The sequence below is a fragment of the Engraulis encrasicolus genome, chromosome 1 (genome assembly GCF_034702125.1).
Source record: "Engraulis encrasicolus isolate BLACKSEA-1 chromosome 1, IST_EnEncr_1.0, whole genome shotgun sequence".
NCBI classification, from domain to species: Eukaryota; Metazoa; Chordata; class Actinopteri; order Clupeiformes; family Engraulidae; genus Engraulis; species Engraulis encrasicolus.
In genome coordinates this window covers 8,449,544-8,467,120 of record NC_085857.1, presented here as the reverse complement: position 1 = coordinate 8,467,120, position 17,577 = coordinate 8,449,544, and the positions used below count along the sequence as shown (strand labels likewise).

Here is a 17,577-nt window from a genome sequence, read left to right as displayed (position 1 = left end):
TCAGTCATGGGCTGTGGCACGCCACTCTGCCGTGGGGCCATTTCTCTTACAAAGATTTTACCCTCCTGATGTTCAAGTTGAAGTTCAAGGTTATTGTAGCAGCCATCATAGCAGTACAAAATACAGTTGCAAAATGGTTTTGTACAAAGTATGCCATTCACACACACCAGCAAAGACAATCTGATAAAACAAAAGCAAAGGAGACACATAAATAACGAGGAATGACAACAGCAGGGCTCTCAAGTCTCACTCTTTGAGAGTGTGACACACTCATCTGAGCGAGTTCACACTCTCACACTCCACACATGGTATTTCACACTCTGAAGTTTTGATAACTTATCCAATCGGCGCACATTAATTCATCCAACCTATCCACAGACGATTCTGTGTTCAGACTATTTACCACGCTATTCAGCTAATCAGAAAATAGATTGTTCGGTTGTCGGGCAGATCAGAGCAGTGGATCAGAGTTTCATCCAATAGCACGCGCAGCAGAGTTAAGAGAGAGCTGTAAAATTTACGAATTGCAAGTAGGCGAACTGGAGACGCAGGAGCCAGGACCATCAGGTGATAACTTCATACAGGTGAAAATATGAGACTTGTATTAGTTAGGCTACTGTTTTTACTCCTTATACCAATATTTCCAGCCCATGTAGCCTTGACAGAGACGTTAAAAGAGAGCAACAACTCTAGCTAGGCTATAACCCCAGCTGATTGTTTGATGGTCATCCCTCCCAAACATGATTGAACGTGGAGACAAGAGGAGTGTGAGGTGGTCAAATATTAGACAGACTGGAGAGAATGGAGGAATGCAGAGGTAGTGGTAGAAGAGAGGGCAAGTAGGCTAAAGAAGTCAGGGGCAAAAAATAGTGCTGGAGATATTATGGTATTGAATGAAAAAGGATATTATTTGGGTCTGATGCCTAAAAAAGTGATTGGACTTTATTTTAATTTGGGCTGATAATGTCAATGCACAATAAAGAACATATGCCAGCCTATTTTAGGCTATCCCCCCAAAATGAACATTGTCTAAAATCATCCCCCTCAATAAAAATGGTCAAAAATCACCTCCCTATAAAATAAGTATACATCCCTTCTTCACATTGTGTTGAAATTGCACTTTCAACAACTACATTTTCAAAATTTTCTCGGGGGAGAAACCCCCAAACCACCAATAATTAGAATCAATCTCTGACCATCCCCAGCTGCTTATAGGCTATTTTAAAACTCGAGCACTGGTTAGGATTAAGCATATTGAATAGTGTATTTGGTCTAATCAAACTTTTTAACTAGCTGGGTTGAAGGGAAACCTCCCTTCCCCCCCCCATTTATTTATTTATTTATCTAAATCTCACTCCAAACAATCTTCCAAACTTGAGAGCCCTGGACAACAGGAACATTGAAAAGTGAATAATGACGGAGAATTTATGTTGCAGCAATTTCTAATGTAAGAAAGTAATGGGTGGACGGCAGCCTGTCCACCCTCTTACAAAGTGAGCCATTATTAGTAGGACTAGTCTGTTCAGCACCTAGTCTTTCCCATACCTGCTAACAGGTGCAAGTCTCACAAAGGTCCAATAAAGAATTGATCTACAAAGATAGATGAAGCAGATAAGAAAAAGATAAGAAGCAGAATTTTCGTCAGGCTTTATAGGGTTAAAACGGCACTGCGCTATTGTTTGGGTCACGTGTGCATGTTTGATCACATGATCACGCCTTCAATGCTGCTATTCAGGAAGTAAATTACCTTTTGATTTCTTTGGGGGGAAAACAACTCGTTTGTTGATTGTTAAAAATATATATGTTGCATCACTAAAATGAATTCAATGCTTCCCGCGGCTGCCGTTTATCATCTCCCTTGGGAGCTGCAGTCGCGTGCCATCGCAGAAGGAACATCTGTACGAACTTTTGGAAGGTAGCTCTAAGCAGAGATGATGAACTCTAGATACTTTCTAAGTAGGACACCATAGAGGAGCTTTGTTGTAGCTTATATTTTATCTATTCTGTCTAGTTTTGTCTTCTCTTCTTGCTATTATTTCTTGTCTCTGTCTCTCTTTTCTATCTCACTTTTTATTTTCATTTTTAACATTGACGTTTATCCATTTGTTAAGCACTTTGAGCCGCATGCCTTGTATGTGCTATATAAATACAGTCATTGTTATTATTATTGTTGTTGTTGTTGTTGTTGTAGCGTACATCATGACAAAAGTGAAATCTGAAATCTTTAATTAATTTGCTTTCTACTCAGATTGACATGTTACCTTCCTGAGGAGTCCAAGGCCTTTCTAACCTCACAACATGGTTCTGTGAAGTGCCAGGTGGTGGTTCACACATCTTATGTTGAGCCGTTCAATCCCATAGAGGGAGCTATCTACATGGTCTTGGGAGAAACAGAGAATACAGATGGTAAGTTTTAACATTAGTGATATTGTTTCTGCCAACAATTGTAGTATTGCAGACTGTCTCTCACTTTCCACTAACTTAGCGTTTCAAGTTTGTCCACTTGAGTTTGGAATATACAAAGTTTGTCTGACTCCTATCATCTCATCACTTGACCCCCTCAGGTTATCTGAAATAAATGTATGCGATGGGTAATAATGACCACAGTAGCTCATATTTTCAAAAATCACATCAAATCCTTCAATCATCTTGTCTGTGCGTACTTCCCCCCCAAAAAAGTCTGTACCAAAAAAAATTAAAAAGTTTTTTTTCCTTGCTTGATGGGCCATCACCCATCATATTCTTTTTTACAGTCAGATCTCAGCATAACCGCATTGTTGCTTCAGGTGTGCCTAAAAAACATTTATATCATGGCTACAAGCCTGCCCATACACTTCTGCTTTTCTACAGTGTTTCTATGGGTTTGGGATAAGGTGTTTATATGAGCACAGAACGTAATATCCCAGTCAACATTCTTGGCCGTTATAGAATTCTCTTCAAATGCGTGTAGCCTGGATACCAGCAACAGTGTTCTATGGGAAGCCCCTGTATTCGGGATAAGGTGTAGGCCTATACATGCGTCAGTGAGTGCGTATACATGCAGTTCAGTATCCCGAATATGATCGGGATATTAAGTATCCCGAATTTGCGTTTGCGCATATAAACACTTCAGTATCCCGAATAAGCCCTTATTCGGGATACTGAGAAATCGGGATATGCTAGGTGGAGTTTTCCGAAAGAAGCCGGGATACTGACGCATGTATACACCTTATCCCGAATACAGGGGCTTCCCATGGAACGCTGTTGCTGGTATCCAGGCTACACGCATTTGAAGAGAATTCTATAACGGCCAAGAATGTAGACTGGGATATAACGTTCTGTGCGCATATAAACACCTTATCCCGAATATGATCATAACCGGGATAAGCCTCATATTCGGGATACTGAACTGCATGTAAACGCACTCATTATCCCGGCTTCTTTCGGAAAACTCCACCTAGCATATCCCGATTTCTCAGTTATTCGGGATACTGAAGTGTTTATATGCGCAAATGCAAATTCGGGATACTTAATATCCCGATCATATTCGGGATACTGAACTGCATGTATACGCACTCAGTGTTTCTATGGGTTTGCTGTACAGTACGGTAGTACTGTATCTTCACTGGAACCATCAGTCAGTGATGAGAGGGAGTGCATCAGTCTCTGGCCAGGTCCTCTGTATGAAATGCAGTCTAGCATGATTTTATTAACCCATTGATACCCAAGGCACCTGCAAAAAAAAAAAAACGCCTGCTAAATGCCTAAGCCCTTTTTGGGAAACTGTGTCCTCAGCCTATAAAAGCATAAACATCTCAGCCTCAGGAGCCTACATGCTGCGTCCTGAGTCAATAGCCGGGCTTATTACTTTAAGTGGGATTGGGGGGGCTGGGGGGGTCAAGCACTGGTGTCACTTTTACCTCTTATTGCACTTTACTTGAAAACCTGCTACTACTAAGTATTGTACCCCAAACACAATTTCGTTGCCTTTTTGACAATGACAATAAATTCTTGAATCTTGAATCTTGAATCTATTGCGTAACATACGCAGCATCCACCATTTTTCAAAACACATCCTCCATAAGTGAAAATAGAGCTGGAGGCTTCAACCGTTTTCTTCTTTTCTTCCAGACGGTGGTGCGGTGGTGCGGGCTCGGGTGCTGAACTGTGTGGATGGCGTGGACTTGGCCCTGTTGCAGAAAGCCGTCCAGGACCAGAGGAGCCTCTTTCAGGAGTATACATGATCTGGGAAGAAGCCACTGTGACTGACGGATACAAATACGAACATATGAAGTCACAAGAACTGTGTGTGACTTGCTGCGTGGCTTGCAACTGTTGTGGAAAATGTAGCTCCGCTTCGAACATTTATTCTGATCATACAATGTGCATGCCTGATGGAGACCCTGTTGGGTCGAAAGAAACCCAACCCCTGTTGGGTCAAAGCGGAGCTACAGTGTGCGGACATCTACTCTTTCCACTATCAGATGCGCCTTTGTCCTGCACCTGGCCTCAGAGAGGTGGGATGTGCAGTCTCTTACTCTTATGAAGATTTTATTGACTTGCAACTGTTACCAGGGTTTATGTCATGTCATGATGTAACTGGATACAGTGTAAATATTATGACTTAGTGAAAGTTTCCATGTCTATGTGGTTGATAGAGGTAGCCAGACCTCTCATGTCCTACATTGTACAATAAAACGTGCTGTATAAAAAAAAGCTATCAGATAATAAAGTAGTAATAAATAGTAAAGTAGCGATGAAGGTTAAAAATGTTTCAGTGACTTTTACCATTTTGACATCCCAAATTTCTGGGGACCCCATACACGTTTTTACCAACCAAGAAAAAAAAAACATGACGACCTAACTTGTATGCTATTAAACCTATAGATATTTATTAAAGTCTAAGAATGTATGCGTTTCAGTCCAAATATTTAGTTATTATGATACAATTAGTAATATTTGGCCGTATTCTTTTTTACCACACCTAGATATTTCACTCGACCCCATTTGAATCCCAGGTGACCCCCACATTGGGTCCCGACCCCAGTGTTGAGAAACACTGCTGTACACATTGTGTCCATTCCATTATATCCTAATTCCTGTCCTCGCTCCACCTGCGCTTGTGGCCTCACGCCAGAGAGAGTAGAGAGAGAGAGGTTCCATTGGCCCATTGTTTCCTGGTTCTATTATGGCCCCCTTTAGGCAGACCTAGGCAGACCTAAGGACTCTTCTATTCATTGTAGGAGCATTATGACACGCCCCTTTAGGCAGACCGGAACCTGTCGCGTTAGGTGCCCATAGAAACCTATTATGTTGGCATATCTCTATAGAATATCTCTGCTCACGCTTTGCTGACGCCCTCCCCTCCGTGAAGACAACAATAAAGTTTCCCCACTGTCAGCCCAGTCTCAACAACTTTTTGGGACTTTTCCCCATTAAAGGACCAGTTCAGTCAATTTCAACATGCAGTTGTAATGCTCACCCTACTCTGGACTTGTCAGTACCTGAGGGTTTTTTTTTCTTTTTTCTTCAGCCTTTTCCGAGATCTTGGTCATCGTAATGGGGGCAGCGCTTTGTTTACATTTCAAAAAAACATTTTTATTCATTCCCAAAAACATCCAAAAGGTTATACAACATTAGCAGACAACTAGCAAACAGCGGTACCTTTTGGGAAAATATTTGGAGTAGGCCTATGTTAAAAAAAAAAGTCAAATGTAAACAAAAGCTGCTCCCATTAGAATAGCTCATATCTCGGAAGGGGCTGGGCCAAAAACTGTGGCGTCACCGGGTACTGACAATTCATAGCGTGAGCAAAACACCAGCACATTGACATTGGCAGGAGTTGCCCATTAACTATCCCAATAGCAAATGAGAAAATTGCCCTTTTGGGGCACGGGACTGCCAGCCTGATTATCATCGACTTTCAAATCTCTTCGGGACACGGGGACCACAGTAGAGTAGGGCTGCTTCATCCACCCCGCCTGCCACATTCGCTTATTTCCTGGCATACACTGTACATTTATAGCTCTGTCATTTTGAAGGCCCAACTGGGAAACTCCAACTCCCATTGACATTGTGACACAGTGCTCCACGCAATGAAATTGCATTTATGCCTCATCAACGCAAGAGAGCAGTGCAACGGTATGGTACCATGCTCAGGATACTTCAGTCATGGAGGAGGATGGGGGAGAGCACTGGTTAATTACACTCCCCCCTACCAACCTGGCGGGTCTGGAGTCCGCATTTAGTTTCTGTTGCTGAGCTATGCCAAAGGAGGCTGGGAGCAGCAGGGAGGGAGGACAAGTTGTGATGGGAAGCTGGGCCTGATAGCCAGTAGGGCTGGGAATCGATCAAAATTTCCTGGATTCCTCGATTCCGATCCAGAAGGTCATGATCCAATTCGATCCACGATTCGATTCGATATGACTTTAACCCATTTATGCTTAGAATTCTAAGACCGGTTCTAAAAACCTAAATATCTCAGCATTTGATGCCCATACAAACATGAAATGCCTTGGCATGAGAGAAAGAAGTGGAAAAGGAAGAGAAAGGTTAGAAAAGAGTGGCACTTTTTACTAGAACAGGCCATGTGTATTTGTGCATGTAGCCTAAATGAATGTGGAGGAGAGCTAAAGGATGTGGTTGAGAAAAAAACACCTATAATCATCTGCAAAAGATCGATCCACAAAGTTGTCAATGGATATCACACTTTTTGAGCGTGAATCGATATTGGATCGCGATTCGATCTTTTGAACCAAGCCCTAATAGCCAGTAGCCTGATTATCATCGACTTTCAAATCTCTTCGAGACTTGGTCTGACCAAGAGCATAGTAATTAACATTTCCCAAACGGCATGGTTGACCCGCCTCCTTTGGTTTGCTTATGGTTGTTTGCTTACCGATAAAGTGGGAGGAGTTCCCACATTTTCAGGAACTCACAAAGTGCTTGCATTGCTCTTGACCTGACTAGTTGCAACGCTGAAGGTGTAGCACCACTAGGAAGGCGTGGCCTGGCTACTGGACTGCTACGCTGGGGACCCAGGTTTGAGGTTGTGTCCCGATCCTCCCCCGTCTCTCTCTCTCTCTCCCACTCACTTCACGTCGCCATCTCACACTGTCCCGTCCAATAAAGGCATACAAGCAAGCCCCTAAAAGAGCTTTTGTGAGATATTGAATTAAACTTCTGTTGTCAAGGACGTCTTGTGACGATGACATCACAAGGTCACAAGCACAAGGGAGTACGGGAGCGAGGATAACGGAAAGAAGCCATTATCACAAATCACATCACATTTAAAGGTGCACTGTGTAAGATTGTGGCCAGAATAGGTACTGCAACTATGCTTCTCATTGGAAATGTGCTGCCTATTGTCAACTTTAATCTTTTCATGAATATTTACTAAATAATAAACTAGTATTTACTAGTATGACCAAAGTACAGTAGGTTTTTGCAGCTAAAAATGTCTATTTCTGGAAAATGAAAATGGCTGACCAAGGAGAAGATCCCCTTTTCATGTATGAAAAGTGCCATTTTCCCAGTCATATTGAATACTTAATATTTGATGATGGTGGTAAGTATTTGTCAAAATGGTAACACTTGTAAATGGGCAGCATTCTGGAGGTGAACTACTAAAAACATTACACAGTTCACCTTTAACAAGGCTTCCTTTCTCCACTAGAAAACACACAATAGGCCAGAAAAGTGAACTCTACACAGCCCCTGTTATTAATGTGAAGGTTATGGTGGTGTGGAAATAATATAATGTGAATATGGAGAAAAAAAATATCCACAGGCTGATCACATTTTAATCAATACATTTATTTGTCATACAATATCAAACAAAGCAATAACAGCAAAAACAAAATCTGTGAAAACCTTTAAATTATATATATGAAGGTGTTGACATCCAAACCTTGATTGCACCATATGTCCCCAATATCATCCCAAATCTGGCAGACGTAGTAAGGATAATGATCAGTAAGTTACGAATAAAACTTTTTCCTTCATAAATGAGTAAACGCGCATCTCAGCAGCAATAATAGTTGTGACCAGTGTTGCCAGAATAGGCTGTTTCCCGCCCAATTGGGCTGCTTAGGATGGCCATGTGCGGGTAAAAATGGCATTTTGCGGGAAAACCCGCCCAATTTTGCCCATAGAAGTCAATAGAATTGGGCGGGATTTAGTGCTTCCAGGCGGGTTTTCAGCATTTTTTGGGCTGGAAATCCTCAGCCTCATCTGGCAACCCTGGTTGTGACCCCTTTCAGCAAGCCGAATAAATATCCCCCGCTTTTCCTGAGACAATATAGACATTCATTTTATTTATTTCATATGAACATATTTGTGTCTTGACATTTACAACTAAAGTAGTCACAGACAGTCCTCCAGCATCCAATCTGACTGTAAACATATCTTAACTAACTATATTAACGAATAGACGACCGGTGTGTGTAGTACGAGGGCAGCGAGGAGGAGGGGGAGGTGCTTTTGGAGGTGGCAGGCAGCATGGGGAGGCGCGACGCGGGATCTACTTTGCTGCGGTTCAAGGCCTGCTTGTAGTTGATCTTCTCCTTCGTGATGGGATCGATGAGCTCCTTGGCGTGGTTAGCCTCCTCCTGCAGCTCCCGCAGCATAGCGCTGTCGATCATTTTAGAACCCACGGCCTCTATGACGTCAACGCGTCCGGTTCTGTTGGGGTTGACCAGTCCCCCCGTGAGGAACTGCGCCTCCATGTAGCGCATGGCGGTGTCTTTGGGCATCCAGCCCTTCTGGACGGCCTCGCCGATGGACAGGCGTTCTCTGGTGATGGGGTCCTCCACGCCGGTGTAGGCCTTTTGAGCGTTGAGCAGCCGCTGCAGCTGGCTCGCTTCGATCAGGCCGAGCTCCGCGGCCTTGTGCACGGAGTACCTGTTAAGATAATTGTATATTGGTTATTATGAAAATCTAACTCGTAGACTTGAAACCAAATTTAGTTGTGAAAGGCTATCCTGAATGAACTGTGTCTTGAAGTTTTGCCTGATTGTCTTGTGTGCACACCTGGCCCTGTCTTGGTGATGAGAGAAACCCTCCTCATGCAAGGGTCAACAAGATGCTTATCCTGGCAAGGCAGGTTATCTTTATTTGACAAACAGAATATTTAGGTGCTAGAAAAAATCTGGTGAAACAGGAAACCTTGTGAAAGAGAAAAAAAGTTAATGTTCTATCTACGTGTCTGACTCAATAAAGACCTGCCATGTAACTCTGTTTCTCTGAAGGAAACATGCTGTTGTAGCTGTAAGGCTGTTTTCCCCCCTCTGATCAGAGTACTGAGTAGCGCTAAAATGTATTTAATCTTTGTCTGAGTCTTTGCATTGAGTGCTTTTCTTTAATACAATGTAATAATTATTTGAACAGTACCTCTCCCGGTTGTTGATGTCCACGATGCCCCCCGTGGCGGCCTGCGCCTCCAGCAGCTTCTGAGCGGTGTTCGTGTCGATCATCCTGTGCTTCATGGCGTCGCGGATGGACAGGCTGGAGTCGGTGTTGTTGTCGTAGATGCCAGAGATGGGGAAGTCTCCCTCGATGACGGTATCACTGGTGCTGCTACGCGACCGCCAGCTTGGGATCGAGGAGATGGATGGAGCTGGTTTGGTTTCCCCGGCGACAAGCAGAGCGAACTCCGAAATGGGCATCTTGCCTTTCTTGAACTGGTCCAGCTGCTCTTCGGTCACCCGGCCGTCCTTCAGAGCCTCCTTGATGGGGTACTGTTTGCCGCTCTTGCGATCTTGCAGCACAGAGGTCTCGCCGTCTGGCCCCATCGTCGACACTTGTTCCCAGTCGCACTCCAGCTCCTGCAGTTGCAGGTACTGTTTACGATCAATCATACCTTTCAGGAAAGCGTCATAGGGCGACATGTCTTTCCCCGTGTCTGGGTCCAGAATGGTGATTTTGGTCGAGAGGTTGGTCTCCTTGGTTCTCGACTCCTTCTGGTCTCCCTCTTTCTTCAGGCTGTTTTGCAGCTCCCTGACGGTGTTTTCACGCTTGTGGATCTTGTCTTTTTCATCCAGGATGTCTCTCTCAAGACGCTGAACGTCCGTCTCCATCTTAATACTCTTTTGCCTGTTCATTTGGTTTCTGTCGCTCATCAGTCTGGTCTGCTGCTGGAATGAGATGGCGGTGTCCTGTTTCTCTGACTCCAAGGTCCTCAACTCGCGCTCCAGTCTGTCCTTCTCCTTTTGCAAGGAGTCCCTGTTGCGGACCAGGTTGGTCTCTTCCTGGGACGTGCTGGTGCTTCGATTTCTCAGCCTGCTCAGCTTCTCCTTCAGCTTCTTGATCTCGTCCTCCAGGTCTCGTCTGGCGTTTCTCTGTTGGAGTGCCTGGTCTCTCAGATGGGACCTCTCCGACTCTACTGCTTGGTCTTTCTCCACGCGGATCACCTCTTTGTAGACCGTCTTCTCGCCAGCCTTCTCCCGTTTCAGGACGTCGAGCCTTGCATTCAGGTGTCTTATCTCTCTTTGAAGGCGTATGATCTCATTGTTCTCTCGGTCAAAGTCTGTGCGGAGACCACTGGTCAGTTTCTCCAATTTGGGATCCCTCTCCACTTTCATCACCTCCTCCATGACGATGCTCTCCTCCACAGGTGGTGGTGCTGTTTCCAGACTACGGATTCGAGTTTTGACTTCAGAGAGCTCTGTTTCGACTTGGTTTTTTCTTTTACGTTCGTCGCTCGCACGGACATTCCTCTCCTTCTCCTCCACTCTAGATTTCAGCTGGTTGACCTCCAGCTCCAGTTGCCTACGTGACTTGAGCTGAGTGTCGAGGTCCTTACCAAGTCTGTCGTGTTCAAGGAGCTGCTGAGGGTTCTTCTGGACCTTCACCACCTCTTCAACCACCACTTTTTCCTCAGGTTTCTGTCTTTCCAATTCAATGTATTTTTGCTGTAGATCAAAGACCATTTCTTCGATTGCACGACGCTTCTGCTGCTCATCACGATAGTCTCTTCTCAGGCGATCAGCCTCTTTCTCTAGCAGTGGGTCATCAATGTACTTCACCACCTCTTTGTTCAGGAGTTTCGTTTCCACCTTGGACTTCTCTGCTTTGATTTCATCTCTGTCTTTTTTCAGAATCTTTATCTGGTTTTCAGTGGTGTCGTATGTGTTTTGGAGAACAGACAGCTGGTCCGCAAGCTTCTGAAGCTCTTTGACATCTTCAGGTGTCCGTTCCTCTTTCACGACTTCTTGAGTGACTTCTTTCCACTCGACCTGAGGGGGCTGCGTTTTCAGGTCCTCTATGTCAGACTTCACTCGCCTTATTTCATACTCAAGATCTTTGTTTTTCTTCACGGAATCCTGGCGTTCCCTTTTCAATCGTGCCATCTCCTCCTCTGTTTGTGGTGAGACCTTGAAGATCTCACTGACAACCTCTTTGACCTCCAGTTTCGGCTTCAATTCCTTCACCTGTCCCAGCCGCAGTTGAAGCCCAGACAGTTCGGTAAGGAGATTGGTGTATTCTTTTTGCTCATTATCCAAAAGTGATTTTAGGTGTTCTGACTCCTTCAAGGCTTCAGGATCCTGTTCGACTTGCTTCACCTCCTTCGTCACAATCTTGGGTTCCAGGGTTGGAATTAGTCTCTCCAATGTGTTGATCTGACTTCTGATTTGGAAGATCTCATTGTTGATGGATCTGCTTCTTTCACCTTCATCTGCTATGTCAGATTCAAATGTTCTGACAGCTTTCAGCATCTCTGGGTCCTTCTCCACCCTCACCACTTCCCTCTGCACCACCCTTTGCTTAATGTTTGGCTTCTTCTGTTCCAGGATCGTTAACTCAGTTTGTAGTTGGGACACCTCTTTGTCAGTTTCACGAGAATCATCCTTCAGCTTTTTAATCTCACTGTTGACTTTGTCTGCTTCAATGTCAAGTTGGGGATCTCGCTCGTATTTCGTCACTTCTCTGGTGACCAACTTGGGCTCAATCGCCTTGGTATCCGTCGTCAATTTTGTGATCTTTGAGCCGGTGAGATCGATCTCGCTCTGGATGCCGGCGCGCTTGAGGGCTTCCTCGTGAGCCGTCTTCTCCAGTTCCTCCAGGTCTTTCTCCATCTTGGGGTCGCGATAGTACTGGAGCACCTCTTTCTCCTCGATACGCTCCACGCCTCGGCGGCTCTTCAATGATAGCAGTCTGTCCTTGAACGTCTTGAGGTCCGTCTCCGCATGGTCTCTCCTGGACACCTCGTCATCCAGCTCCTTCTTCAAGCCGTCAACCTCTTCGGCCGACTTCAGCTGGCTTTGCAGCTGCGCCTGCTGCTGGGACACGACAGCTGCCTGCTCTTCATTCTGGTAAAAACAAAAGTAAATAATGTAAATTGAAATAATTCAGCAAAATACTTTTTAAAGGGACACTGTGCAGGAAATGGTCAAAAAAGGTACTGCAACTATACTGCTCATTGAAACTGGGCTACCTATTGCCAAATTTGATCTTTTCATGAAAGTTTACTAAGTAATAAACTAATATTTTCAGTTTTACAGCTAGAAATGGCTATTTCTGGAAATTCAAAATGGCGCACCATGGAGAAGATCCCCCTTTTCATGTATGAAAAGTGCATTTTTTTCCAGTCATAATGAACACTTTGAATTTGATGGTGGTGGTAAGTATTCATGAAAAAGGTAACATTAGTGAATGGGTAGCATGGATTCTGGAAATAAACAACTAAAAATCCTGCACAGTGTCCCTTTAAAGACGTTTGTGAAGTCATATTTACTGTAATATACTTCATTCAGTGAAATGCGTGAGTCTGAAAAAATATAGTTACCCGTCCCACAATGTTTTTGGCCAGACCAAGTTGGTTCAGCAGCTGGTCGTTCGCTGCAGCAGTTTCAGCGTAACGGTTCGCCAAAGCTTTCTCCTGTAGAAACAATCATATTGCATGGTTGGAGAAAGTTTGCTACAACAAATTACCACAAATCAGAACAAATGAAAATGTTAGGAATTGAAATCTAAAAGAAGCCCTCTATTACAATACAATGCAATGCTTAATCTATACCATTTGTATGTATAATGTAGTTTACATTTCCGTCATTGTGCAGTTAAGTACAGAATCATGTAGCCTACCTGTTGCTGCACTGCATCTGCCAGAGATGAGGTGTTGGGCTTTTTGGCTTCTGTGGGGCCAGCGTCCTCCAGGGTGCCGTTGAAGGTGTCTGCATTAGTCTCATACTCCTATGGCGAAAAGAAAAGTGGGTAACACTGTACTTGACGCCGGTGTCATAAGCATGTCATTACAGTGTCATAATAGTCATAATATTCCTATGCCGAAAGATGATGAGATTTTTTTTTAATGGGGTGGTCATGACTTATTGTTAGGTTAATTTCCCATTTTTATAACGTTATTACATGACAGTCGATACAAATGAAGTGGTAACACTTTGGGGATACATCTATTAGCACTAATACATACAATGTGCCTGTATAAGTAACTTGTAGGATATACAAAGCAAAATCAAACATTTGTTAGGCATATATTCGCAAATGTCTTGTTGATGCACAATAAGGGATTTATTACCAATTTGACCATAGTAAGGACTTAGTATGCCTTAGCGTTTGCTTAGTACATGCCTTACAAGTTACTTATGCAGGCATTAACATTGTATGTATTAGTGCTAATAGATGTATCCCTAAAATAAAGTGTTACCAATGAAGTTAAAGGGACACTGTGCAGGAAATGGTCAAAAAAGGTACTGCAACTGTGCTGCTCATTGAAACTGGGCTGCCTATTGCCAAATTTGATCTTTTCATGAAGGTTTACTGAGTAATAAACAAATATTTTCTAGTATGGCCCAAGTACAGTCATTTTTGCAGCTAAAAATGGCTATTTTTGAAAATTCAAAATGGCGGACCATGGAGAAGATCCCCTTTTCATGTATGAAAATTGCAATTTTTTCAGTCATAATGAATACTTCGAATTTGATCGTGGTGGTAAGTATTCATGAAAAAGGTAACACTAGCGAATGGGTTGCATGAATTCTTGAAATAAAGGACTAAAAATCTCACACAGTGTCCCTTTAAGTACGTTATTACATGACAGTCGATACAAATGAAGTAAAGTACGTAGTGTGCCCCATCTGGTGTCTCTCTCACCTCGAGCAGATCCTGAAGGTCGGTGGAGAGGTCAATGACTCGGTCGACATCATCTCCTTTGCGCCTGATGTCCTCTACCACTCTCTGAAGAAAAAAAAACAATATCTTTGTTAGATTAGAATAGATTAGATTACGTTGTTTAGAAAATCAATTAAAAAAAAATCGATTACACTAGATTAGATTAGATTAGATTAGATTAGATTAGATTAGAATGCTAGGAGCTTCTTTTTTCAGGAAATAAAAACGATGTAACTAACTAAGTAAATAATTAATGAAATTACCTCTTGTGAAGTCTGTTTGGCGCTGATTTCAGCCAGGCTGTCACTGGGGCTGACGTTGTTGTTTGGCAAGTTGTTCAGGAAGGAGTCAAGAGACTGGCTGACATTTTGGAAGTCTTGATTTTTGAGGGCAGCACTTTGCAGCAGTTTCTCCCTAAATAAAACATATCAATATCACTCATTAGATAAACCAGTCATTTTAAAAGGGAAATTTTGAAAAAAAATCGACAAACGGATCACAACCCATCAATGTTATTTACTAGATGAAAAAAAATGTGATGAATGTAAAAAAAAAACTAAAAAAAAGAAATGGTGAAGAAGAAAGAAACAGGAAGAGCACATTAGCAATTGAGGAGTTTATTTGCAAAACGGTGTATCTCCATTTTATTTTATTTTATGTTGGGAAATTGCCATTTTTGTATAGGGCATTGCATTGCATTGCAAAATGCATTTTATATACATAGGTTACACTCTATATAGGTTCTCAAAATATTTGAATGGCAAGAATTCACACATAGGTCATAGGACCTCTGAACAGTAATTTTCAATAATAAAATGCAAAAGTCAAAAATGGTGGATACACCGTTTTGCAAATTCACTCTTCAACTATAAAACATCCAAGTGAGTAATCTTCTCTCTGACCTCTCTTGTCCTTGGTTGGCGACGCGCGCGTAGCGTCCCTGAAGCTTGGTGACCTCTGACCTCTGTCGTCCGATGTCGGGGCAGTACTCCTGGTAGCCCTGCTGCAGCGAGCTGCACAGCTTCTCCGTGGCCTCCAGGTCCTCACTAAGCTTCTTCATCTGGGGCTGAGTTTTAGCCACGTCCTTGTTGAGGTCCTGAATAGGGATGGCAAAAATTGAAAAAGCTCTTAACCGGCTACTGAGACTCATTAACCGGTGATTAGACAGATAGGTGGAACAGACGGGCATGTTACATTGACGTCATAGATGTTTTGCTAAATGAAAAAAAATGTTTGTGAGTGTCTTGCAGGTAGCACAGATGGGTTCTTGAATGTTTTGACTACATGTTTTGCTACTTTATGAGTTGTGAGCCGCCAAGTGGGACAAACAGGTTAGTTGGGGTCCTACCGATTATATTGGACAGTATGTATTAGGGGGGCCTCTCAGGGGTTTTGTCCCAGCCCCAGGCACGACAAAGGCCGTCAGCGGCCCTGCATGCTACATATAGATTCATTTTTAAATATTATGTTATGTTATATTATTAATATTTTACAATTATAAAATATTTCATATGATGAGATTAGCTAATCTACAGACTTCATTAAGCCCATTTATTGCATTTTTTTGCTTGAAAACGTACAGTATATTATACACATATTCACAATAAACGATTTCTGCAGTGGAAAAACAGTGTCTTTACAGATCGCAGAAGCATCAGTTAAACTTTTTCCATGAATTCCATGAAACAAAAGCTTTTGTGTCTTGTTGTGCTAACCTGGACCTCCTGCAGGCGAGTGGGAATAGCGTCGGGAGCGTCTGGAACGGCTCCGTCCTCGCTCAGCTTCTGCTCCAGGCCAGACACGATGCCGTCCACTTTCTTAATTTGGTTCTCCAGATTCAGAGAGGCATTAGCTCTGTTACACAAAATAGAAATGTTAGAATGTAATGAAGTGTAAGGAAACAGTTTAATAATATTGACATTATGTATAATTACCACTCTGCATCTTAAAGGGACACTGTGTGTGTGAGATTTTTAGTTGTATATTTCCAGAATTCATGCTGCCCATTCAACTAATGCTACCTTTATCATGAATACTTACCACCACCATCAAATTCTAAGTATTCATTATGACTGGGAAAATTGCACTTTTCATACATGAAAAGGGGGATCTTCTCCATGGTCCGCCATTTTGAATTTCCAAAAATAGCCATTTTTAGCTGCAAAAATGACTCTACTTGGACCATACTAGAAAATATTTGTTTATTACTTCGAAAACTTTCATGTAAAGATCAAATTTGGCAATAGGGAGCCTAGTTTCAATGAGCAGCATAGTTGCAGTACCCTTTTTGACCATTTCCTGCACAGTGTCCCTTTAATATTTGTTATCGTAAGGTGCACCATCCCGTCAGGGGAACACTTTTCCCATTTGTAAACAATTCCAGTCTGCGCAACCCTGGCTGCATACTCTTCAACCTCTAATTACTGGAAAGGGCTAGCCTAGAAATCTAGACGCCCCTAGCTGTAGGGGTTTTTGGCGCGGCCAGGCTAGGAAAGGGCTGCTGTCACTCGTAAAATGCGTTCACATGGTTGGCTGCTTAGCCCCTCCTTGCCCCACCTCATAGCGCAAATGTTTGTAAACCGGAAACCTAGTATACACTGACAAAACTTTGCTACTTAGTACAAACCCCAACTCCGATGAAGTTGGGACGTTTGGTAAACAGTGAATAAAATCAAAATGCTATCATTTTCAAAACATTCAATCTATTCATTAGATGGAGAATAGTGAAAAGACAACATATTAAGTGTTAAAACCGAGAAAAAATATTGTTTTGGGGGACATATGTACTCATTTCTAATTTGATAAATCCAACACGTCTCAAAAGAGTTGGGACGGGGATCAGTGAAATTTAGTAAACATCCAAATAAGATAAAACAACAAAGAATAACATTTCAAAATGAATTGTACTGACGGACAATATAGGTGTCCAGGTATAAGATCATCACAGAGAGGCTGAGTCACTCAGAATTAAAGATGCAAAGGGAATAATTACCACAGTTATTACATACATTTTTGAATTCCCTTTGATTTACCACGATTGAGTGTATATAAGACATATTTTTGTTAATAAAATCATTGTATAGGTTCATGACATCATGAAATATATATTGGCTGTAGTCTCACTCTAATTCCTGGAGTGCTAGAGCTATTGAAAATTTACCATATTAAGAATGCTTAATGCATGAAAATGATACAGGGGTGTAACATTCTCCTAAGCACCTGAGCTCACTTGAAATAGACCCAGAAGACATGGGAAACTGTCCTTTGCTTACAGAAGACAGCAGAAGTTGTAGAAGTCCATTCTTTTTGACAATAATAGAGCATTGCACATCCTGTGCTACAGTAAAAATGGACCATCCAACTTGTGTTAGTGCTAGCTTCAAAAGTCAGCCTCCATGATGGCATGCGGGTGCAGTAGTGCATTGGTTAAGATGTTCTCACTCATCTGTAGAGTTAAATACAGTGCTGAAT

General features: G+C 42.6%; 2 protein-coding genes across 6 annotated transcripts in view; one reads left to right on the top strand and one right to left on the bottom strand.

Annotated features, from left to right (window-relative positions):
- Nucleotides 1–1,425: 1,425 nt before the first annotated feature.
- Nucleotides 1,426–4,729, top strand: ten1 (TEN1 subunit of CST complex). The gene is made up of 3 exons (XM_063195040.1): nt 1,426–1,915; nt 2,249–2,406; nt 4,111–4,729. Exons 1-3 carry the CDS (start codon nt 1,818–1,820, stop codon nt 4,221–4,223), a joined length of 369 nt encoding a protein of 122 aa, XP_063051110.1. The 5' UTR covers nt 1,426–1,817; the 3' UTR covers nt 4,224–4,729.
- A 3,044-nt stretch (nt 4,730–7,773) lies between these two features.
- The window catches only part of evpla (envoplakin a), a 38,177-nt gene continuing 28,373 nt past the window's right edge, over nt 7,774–17,577 (bottom strand). For all 5 annotated transcript variants that reach the window (XM_063196281.1, XM_063196285.1, XM_063196290.1 and 2 more), the window contains 8 exons: nt 15,822–15,960; nt 15,009–15,202; nt 14,370–14,520; nt 14,089–14,172; nt 13,063–13,170; nt 12,764–12,856; nt 9,370–12,287; nt 7,774–8,880 (listed from right to left, as the gene is read on the bottom strand). In XM_063196281.1, coding sequence (XP_063052351.1) covers nt 8,400–8,880; nt 9,370–12,287; nt 12,764–12,856; nt 13,063–13,170; nt 14,089–14,172; nt 14,370–14,520; nt 15,009–15,202; nt 15,822–15,960 — 4,168 coding nt within the window. In that variant the 3' untranslated portion in view covers nt 7,774–8,399. The remainder of the gene's footprint in view (nt 8,881–9,369; nt 12,288–12,763; nt 12,857–13,062; nt 13,171–14,088; nt 14,173–14,369; nt 14,521–15,008; nt 15,203–15,821; nt 15,961–17,577) is intronic.

Excerpts from the sequence above, each read along its gene's own strand:
- ten1 (XM_063195040.1), top strand. The coding sequence starts at position 1,818 with ATGAATTCAATGCTTCCCGCGGCTGCCGTTTATCATCTCCCTTGGGAG. Across the intron at positions 1,916-2,248 it reads TCTGTACGAACTTTTGGAAG|ATTGACATGTTACCTTCCTG; the intron begins GTAGCTCTAAGC and ends CTTTCTACTCAG. Across the intron at positions 2,407-4,110 it reads AGAAACAGAGAATACAGATG|ACGGTGGTGCGGTGGTGCGG; the intron begins GTAAGTTTTAAC and ends CTTTTCTTCCAG.